This window comes from Panicum virgatum, chromosome 1N, assembly GCF_016808335.1.
Source record: "Panicum virgatum strain AP13 chromosome 1N, P.virgatum_v5, whole genome shotgun sequence".
Lineage (NCBI taxonomy): Eukaryota > Viridiplantae > Streptophyta > Magnoliopsida > Poales > Poaceae > Panicum > Panicum virgatum.
Window position 1 is genome coordinate 38651049 of NC_053145.1, and position 9222 is coordinate 38660270.

General features: G+C 51.5%; 1 protein-coding gene across 1 annotated transcript; it reads left to right on the forward strand.

The window, feature by feature from the left end:
* The first annotated feature begins 2273 nt into the window (after nt 1–2273).
* Nucleotides 2274–3167, forward strand: LOC120653508 (putative disease resistance protein RGA3). The gene has a single exon (XM_039931236.1). It carries the CDS (start codon nt 2274–2276, stop codon nt 3165–3167), a length of 894 nt encoding a protein of 297 aa, XP_039787170.1.
* Nucleotides 3168–9222: the final 6055 nt, after the last annotated feature.

The following is a 9222-nucleotide window of genomic DNA, read 5'->3' on the forward strand; positions in this document are numbered from 1 at the left end:
AAAGGGGGAGATTGGTGATCGTATGACAACACAATCAATGGGACTAATGGTTTTGTTAAGTGAACATTTCTAGATCCCAGGGATGAAGTAGAAAGGTCATACAAAGCAATACATGAAGAAAGAACTCAAAGAAACGCTGAATTGGACGAGTTCTACTGAAACCAGTAGCACCGGAAGAACCGATGCCTATAGCATCGGTGCATCCGATGGTTGTCGGAAGATCCGACGGCCTGGCTTTGGTGCAAGACTGAGCGCCTCTGGAGATCAAGTGAAAAAAAAATGAAGCACCGGTTGAACCGACGGTGTCAAGAGAAGCGTCGGTACAATCAACATACTATGTTCCAGAGACGATGTCAAGCGCGAGGGAGCCACGCCTTCAGCACCGGTTGAACCGGTGGAGTGTCGGAGCAAGGCGTCGGTGCAATGACGTCAGCAAGGGCAACAGCTATCTGCGGATCAAGTGTCACCGGAAGAACCGACGCATAAGCATCGGTTCAACTGATGGTCCCTGAAGGTGCTGTGGCCGTGTCAGAGAAGCCAACGGCTAGTTCAGAGCGCAGAGTGACCGGAAGAACCGATGCACTATGCACCGGATGTTCCGATGCCTACGCAGAAAGCTGCTAACGGCTACAAACGGCTAGTTCGACTTGGAGGCCTATATATATGAGCTCCCCGGCCATTTGAAGTTTGCTGAGTCCCAAAACATCTTATACACATCCAAGAACACCTCCAAACCATCCAAGAGCATAAAGATCAAATCCTTAGTCCTTAGCACAAGCTTTGTGAGTGTTAGTGCTAGGTTAGCACTTGAGTGAGTGATCAAGTAAGGTTTAGATCCTTGTGCTGTGGTTCTAAAGTGAACCAAAGTTGTATCACGGTGCGCCGGTCTCCTTGAAGCTTTGGTGGCTCGCCGGCAAGTCAACGACCATCCGGCTTGGTGTGGAGAGGCATCGACGATATTGTGCGGGGGACGGAGACCCCTCCTTCGTGGGCAATCTCCCTTAGTGAAGATCCGGATCAAGATGATCGTGATTGTGTTCAAGGAAAAGACTTGATTGCCGGGAAGCGATACTCTTCGTGAGTGCTTCAACATCGTGGACGTAGGGGCGCCTTTGTGGCAATCCGAACCACGGGGTAAATCCTCGTGTCGAGAGTTCGCTTCCTCTCATCCCTCTTGTTAAACTTTCGTATTTCATATTGCAACTTGTATGTCTTTACTTTCTTAGTGTAGTATCTTGCTAGGATTGGCTATAGGTTGCAAAACTTTTTTGGGATGAGGATTTCACACTAAAGTGAACCGTAGTTGCACATCTAGATAGCTTGTTTTAGTTTAAATTTTGTGCAAACTAGTTGGAGCCATAGATTTAGGTTTTTAATAGAGTCTAATTCACCCCCTCCCCCTGCTAGAGCACCCGATGCTTTCAGACTACCATGGAAATACAAACTTATTTGTCGACAATCAACATCCCCAGTTGTTTTGCATACCCCCCCCCCCCCCTCCTGCAAATAGCAATTGATATCAACCACTATCTAAATTAGCATTCGACTAAGCATCCATTCCCTCAAACCAAAAATTAAACAGCAATGGACCTTCATGGAGCATCCTGCTTCTGCGACCAGCCTTCAGGTCATCGTCGGTGACATGCCCACTGCCCAGGCTGGTCAAAGGCTGTCGTGTTGAATCGGATGATATACTCAAACACGATTTTCCTCTGGGCATGTAAACCGAGGCGACGACACTGCAGACGACTGAGAAGGCGGCCGACGGGGAAAATTGGAAAAACTCAGAAAAGAATTGAGCCGAGCCACATCATCTGGAGCCGAGTCCTCAGTCCTCACTGCGCGGATCATGCAAGCCGGGGAGCTGTGACCGCGGGAGCATTGGATCCTACCGGCTGACGCGTGGCGCAAATCGAGAGCAGGGCTGCACGAGGCAATGTTTGCAGCCGGGCTGCACGGAATTTTTTTCCCAACAAAGACGGAAAACGGTGAGTCAGACTGACACGATTGCCAAGGCAAGAGTCAGTCCACAACCAGCCAGTTGTCCAAGTCGCCGTCAACGCAGCAGAAGAATGGACTGGTCAGTTTAGGCTCTTGTTTTTATGCCTCTTTGCTGTCCTTTGAGCCTTGACAAGAACACAGAGTTTCAGAAAGATCAAAGCTTATTAATTGCACCTTGTCTTGCCCATCCCGCAAGGTTGCCTAGGAGGGAGAGAGAGATCCATCCATCCATCTAAATGGAGATTCTGCTTTCTTCAGTACTGGGCGAGGTGATGGCTCGATCCATAAACTTCATCCTCAGCAAGGGTTCGACGCCGCCGGCGCCGGCGTTGGAGGACAGCCTGCAGAGGGCTCTCCTCCGGGCGCAGGTCATCGTCGACGAGGCCGCGGGACGGCACGTCACGAACCAAGCCATGCTCCTGCAGCTGGACATGCTGAGAGACGCCGTGCATAAAGGCAGCTACGCGCTCGACAGCTTCAGGTACCAGCCCCACTCTGCGGAGGACGACGACGACAGAGGTCAACCTGCTCGTCGCTCCGTGCCCCTGTTCATAGCGACCTGTGCGAAAATTCCCCGTTGCTCCCGTGGGGGCACGCGGATCTTGGCACAACTACGCGAGGCGCTCGATCGTCTGAGCTCCATGGTCGCCGATGCAGACGTGCTGGTCCTGTTCCTGACGAGCTACCCTCGCCAGTACCGGCAGCCCTACGGCGCGCACCTCATGCTGGAACACTGCATGTTCGGCCGCCATATGGAGACTGAACATGTCATCAGCTTCCTGCTGCACGCGCAACAACCATCCCATGGTGCTGAAGAACCGGAGGTCCTGCCGATCGTCGGTCCTGGCAGGGTCGGCAAGACCACCCTCGTCACTCACGTCTGCAAGGATGAAAGAGTCCGCGATCACTTCTCAGAGATCGTGCTCCTGAACGACCTCGACTTCACGGATGCAGAGCTGGCTGCTTTGGGGCAGAGATGCTCCAACTCGAACAGCAGGGATGGGAAATTTCTGGTCGTGGTCGAGGTTGCCGGGGATTTCAACGAGGACGCATGGAGCAGGTTGTACTCCGCGTCGAAACGGTGGGCGCAACGTGGCAGCAAGATCATAGTCACGAGCCGGTCCGACAAGATCACCAAGGTCGGAACAGCGCAGGTTGTACTCTGAAGTTCCTGCCGCGCGAGGCGTACTGGTACTTCTTCAGGACGCTGGCGTCCGGGAGCGCGGATCCCCGGGCGCACCCGGGGCTCGCGAGCATGGCCATGGAGGTGGCCAGGAGCATGGACGGAGCCTTCATCAGCGCGCACATCACCGCCCGCGTCCTGAGGGCCAACTTGGACGTCCGCTTCTGGGGCAAGGTCCTGGCCCACTACAGGGAGTTCGTCGACAGGCATGGCTCCAGATTTGGCGGCAACCCATTTGCTTCCCTGAACCAAGAGGGACCGGCACTTCTCGGAAGAATGGGTGGGGCTTCTGCGGATCTCATGGTCCGTCACCACTACGAATGCTCGTCGCCGGTGGAGGCTCCAGATGTGATGACGGTACAATGGCTGGATTTGCTTATGTTCGGAAGTGAGGTTGTTAGGGCGCAGGGGAAGTTTCAGTTCGTGTGGACTTCGCCAATACCACCCTACTACAGCCACATCTACACTTGTGAGATTCTAGGGAGGAAGGCAACAGCAGCAGCAGCCAAGAGGAAGCGTTCGGGGGAAAATGATGTCGCGCTTTCTTATTTCTGTTCCTTAATTACACAGGAGATAGTCAGAGCTATTTAAAAAGTGATGAGATTGTTTCATTGTATATTAAAAAGTTGCAAACTTATAATTAGACTGACTGTGGCACACTAGATATCTACCCCTGACCTCTATATATTATGTAAACTATAAGTGATTATTCAAGTTCGGAAAATATACAGTTGTTTGTTTGATTCTGTATTAATATTTTTCATATTCCATTTACATTCTTGCACGAAAGCACTGGACCTTCATTTATCTTAGTCAATTATATTAAGATGATATGATCACGTAAGTTCACTCTCGGCATTAATTTGCACAGCTTGAATACACGTTACCTTTAATTAATTCAAATAAATAGGGAAAAATTGAAATGATACCGCAGGGAGCCCTAGTAGCACACAACAATGTCTTCAGTTTCATCCACCACTAAGACAAATATTTGGACTGCGAAACGGTAATACTAGGATTAGGACGTCCGACGTGCATAAAAAATCGGACGCTCCGACCCATGTTGCAAAAGTTAAGTACCGATGCTGCAATTATTATTTTTTATATTACAGTGGATGTTGTGTGAAACATATTGTTCATGTTGCGGTGGGAATTTCCATCCTCGAAACTGATATGAGTCATTTGTATAGGCAGTCACCCGCCTCTGGAAATGCCACCATTTTTAGGAGCAGTGATTGTGTCACACGTCCCGAGAAATACTTCTTTTAGGGCCAGGTGATGCCATCACTAGGGGGATGCATTTTCATAGGCAGGTTAAAAGCTACATTGACCCACTCCATTTATAGGAACATGTACTTTTTGCCCCGCTTCTGAAAAATAGGATGTTAATACAAATTGTAGTAATGGGTCCCTATCTATCATATCTATCAAACATAAGATGGATAAGCTTGGTAACTTCTAGAACAACGCGTTTTCAAAAAAAACTTCTAGCACAACGACGGCCAACTATTCATCTCCATCTCCACCTCCGACTGCCCCGCCACACCCTCCACCCACCCGTCCAGCTGTCCTGGTCAGTAGTTCTCGTCAGTGCGCCGCCCTCCCACCGCTCAACTTCGATGTCGCCATTTCTCACCCCCATCGCCAGCCACCGCTCACCGGATCCCACCCCGCTCGGAGCGCCGCCTTGCCTTTGTCGGTTGAACCGCCACCACATTCTCTTAGGCCGTCAACGCCGACCTTTTCTTAGGCAAGTGTCCATTGAAGCTCCGAAAACCTAAAACCCTAACTGCTACCGCCTCAACCACCGCTCCGGCAGTCAGCGGCCCTGCTGGTGGCCACTCCCCACACCTCCCACCCCTTCCCTCTCCTAGCTCGCACTTCTCCGGCCGGCGCACGCGCGAGCTGCAAGATGGAGCAAGGGCCATCGTGAGCGAGAGGAGGAAAAAGAATATCGTGCACCTCAAAATAATGGAAGATAGATGTAAAAAAAATTCCGAAAGATGGATAGAATTCATCACAAGCCGGATGGATCTTGCCACAAGCCCACTGGTCTGACCCGCGCCGCAATTAAACCCGCATGCCAACGGGCCAGGTTAGCGGCGCCGCGGAGGCCGCAAGAAAATAACGTTGCATGCATATGACTGAACCAGCAGCAACCGAATCACGCCACCATTCAAAACGCAAGAATCCCTCCGTCAGATTTTTTTGCAAATTTCATAAATCAAGACTCCCCAAACAATAGTAGTAGCCGGATCTCACATCCTCCACCCCCAACCCCAATCCCAATTTCACTTTTGCATGCATAATTGTGATTTAGATCGATCTCATATTGATTAGATTCTTTTTTTAAAAAAGATGTTCCTATTCAAATTCCCTCCTCTCTCCCTATTAATTTTTTATTCTGATTACCTCAATATATGGGCGATCCAAAATTTTGAAATCCACCAAAAAAATTACCCTTCATCAAAAAAATAATGTCATAACGAGCTACGTAGTAGTATGCCTGTATCTAGAGGTGATAAAGGGCCTTAACTATGTATGCCTGTATTTAGAGGGTGGTAAAGAACCTTAATTTTTAACTTAAATAATCTAAGGATCGAGCCTTAAAAAACTAGGCTTTAATCTTATACAATTTTAAATTAAAAATATTAAAAGCTAAATTGGATTGTGAAGAGAGCGTTAAGATCATGGCCCATTGCCAACCTACCAGTATCTCACATCTTGAGACGAATGGACAAACTTGGTAAGTTGCTTTCGTAAATGATACAAACATAAAGCGCCATAATGTATTCCTCGAATTATTAAAAAAAAATAAGTCCACAAAATGCGCTATTTTTATTTTTTAACAATGATGAAACCGCTAGATGATAATTTTCATTGAATTACCCCAAACCCTAGAAGGGTGGGCTATATAGTAGTTTGTATATGGGCCTATAGATGGGCCAAACACATATACACAACCCCCCCCCGAGCAGTCTGAACTACCGGCACAGCGGAGTTCAAGACTGGAGAACAAAGAAAGCACACACAGGGACAACACCCCCCGCAACTACAACTAGCCACCTGCTACGTTGAGGCTGGAGCGAAACTCCGAGAAAGTCGAGGAGGGGAGACTTTTGGTGAAGATGTCGGCAAACTGGGAGGTGGTCGGGACATGGAGGACCCGAACATCGCCGATAGCAACCCGATCGCGAACGAAGTGCAATTCGATCTCCACATGCTTCGTCCGCTGATGCTGAACGGGGTTGGTGGAGAGATACATGGCGCTGACATTGTCGCAGTAGACGGGTGTGCTCTTGGCGAGCGGGCTATGGAGCTCCGCCAAAAGCTGTCGAAGTCAGGACGCCTCCGCCACACCGTTAGCGACAGCACGGTACTCCGCCTCGGCACTGGAGCGGGAGACAACCGGCTGCCGCTTGGACGACCAGGAGACAAGGTTGCCGCCCAGGAAGACGGCATAGCCAGAAGTGGAGCGGCGAGTGTCCGGACAGCTAACCCAGTCAGCGTCGGTGTATACAACCAGCTCAGCAGAGGGAGACCGGGGAAGAACCAGGCCGAAGTCAACAGTGCCACGGACGTAGCAGAGGAGACGCTTCAGCGCAGCAAGATGTGACTCCCGAGGATCATGCAGATGAAGACAGACTTGCTGAACGGCATATGTGAGGTCCGGCCTGGTGAAAGTGAGGTACTGCAAGGCTCCAGCAAGACTCCGGTAGGTAGTAGGATCAGCCACGGGAGCACCTAGAGCGGCAGATAGCTTCGTCTGAGTGTCAACAGGAGTGGAGCATGGCTTGCAATCAGTCATCCCAGCCCGCTCCAAGATATCAAGTGCATACTGCCACTAGTGAAGGAGAAGGCCAGACGGGTGAGGCTCAACAGTAACACCCAAGAAGTGATGGAGCTGACCAAGATCTTTCGTAGCAAACTCCTGCTGCAGAGAGGAGATGATGCGCTGAAGCAACGGCTGACTGGAGGCTGTGAGCACGTCATCAACATAGAGCAGCAGGTAGGCAGTCTCATCCCCACGGCGGTAGATGAACAGAGAAGTGTCAGACTTGGCCTCGGTGAATCCCAATGTCAGCAAGAACGTGGCAAACTGAGAATACCAAGCCCGATGAGCCTGCTTCAGACCATAGAGAGACTTGTTGAGCCGGCAAACTATGTCCGGATGACTAGAGTCCACAAATCCCGCTGGCTGAGAACAGTAGACTGCCTCTGATAAAGTGCCATGGAGAAACGCATTCTTCACATCCAGTTGGTGCACAGGCCAAGAGCGAGAGAGAGCGAGCGAGAGGACCATGCGCACTGTAGCAGGCTTCACCACTGGACTGAAGGTCTCATCATAGTCCACACCCGGCCACTGGGTGAAACCCCGGAGAACCCAGCGAGCCTTGTAGCGATCCAGTGTGCCATCAGCCCGACACTTATGAGTCCAGATCCACTTGCCAGTGACCACATTGCAACCAGACGGACGCGGCATGAGGTCCCACGTCTGGTTGGCAAGAAGAGCCGCGTACTCCACTTCCATCGCGCGACACCAATGAGGATCCGCTAGGGCGTCGCGGACAGAGGTGGGCACCGGAGAGATCCACGGCTCTCCCTCAGTGGCAGAAAGAGTCGCGGGCTGAGAAGCCATCCATCGAGTCACTATGGGACGAATATGCCCAGGGTCCCGATGGATGACGGGCGGGTGGTACACCACCGGCTTGTCACGAGAGCGAGACGTGGAGACGGAATTGGCGACTGCTCCGGTGGAGGTGGCGGCGGCGACGCTGGAGCCTCCGGAGTCAGGGTCGGCGCCGGTGACGGCACCGAACGACGTCGGTACACCTGCACCGGCTGAGAGTAGCGCAGGGGCAGGAGGAGGTACCGGGGCCGCGCGTGGTGCAGCAGGAGGCACCGGGGCCACGCGTGGCGCAGCAGAAGACACCGGGGCCGCGCGAGGCGCAACAGAAGGCACCGGAGCCGTGCTTGGCGCGACAGAAGGCACCGGGGCCGCGCGAGGCACGGCAGAGATCACCGGTGGCGGTGCTGGTGTACCAGGAAGACCTGCAGGAAAAGGACAGACAGACAAAGGTGGCTGAACCACCGGATCAGGCAAAAATAGGGACTCCAACTCGGAGTCAGGTGAAGGTGTAGAGGAGGTGGAGTAGGGGAAATCCGACTCGTCAAACACAACGTGTCGGGAAATAAGGAACCGGCGAGAGGTGAGGTCAAAGCATCGGTACCCCTTTTGGTCAGGGGAGTAACCAAGAAACACACAACGAGTCGAGCAGGGTGCCAACTTGTGAGGAGCAGTGGCGGAGATGTTAGGGTAACATGCACACCCGAAGACACGAAGGTGGTCGTAGCTGGGAGGGGTACCGAAAAGAGCGTGGTGAGGAGTGGGAGCAGGAGAAGCTGTGGACGGAAGGCGATTGAGCAAGTAGGTGGCAGTGTGGAGACTCTCAGCCCAGAAGCGGGGAGGCAGATAGGCCTGGATCAGAAGGGTGCGCATGACGTCGTTCGTCGGGCGAATCATCCGCTCAGCCTTGCCGTTCTGAGGAGAGGTATACATACAAAACATGCGCAGCTGAACAAGAATCGATACTAGGCCTAGAGGGGCGGTGAATAGGCATGTTTAAAAATTTCCTGAAAAAGCTTGGCAGAATATCGTCAAGTTCGGATGATCCGGCCTAGGGTCGGATGATCCGGTCCTTGTCAGGCCCGGATGATCCGGCCTAGGGTCGGATGATCCGACAGGGGAAAAGAATCTTGCACGAGATTTGAAATCTATTTAGCTTTTGACGATTCCCTTTGAATACAAAGTTGATAAATGAAGTAGCTAAGCCTGTGAACTAAATTAGCATAAGAGGAAAGCCACTAACAAGTAGATCAAGTCAAGATTAGCTCAAGAACAATAAATACAACAATAAATGAAAGAGATACACGATTTATCCCGAAGTTCACTCCACAAAAGAGCTACGTCTCCGTTGAGCTGCTCACAAAGAGCAGGGTTTCCCTATAACCCTTTCCCTCACTCAATCAACCACACA

What these genes read in the sequence shown, in the direction of transcription:
- LOC120653508 (XM_039931236.1), top strand. Translation starts at nt 2,274, where the DNA reads ATGGCTCGATCCATAAACTTCATCCTCAGCAAGGGTTCGACGCCGCCG.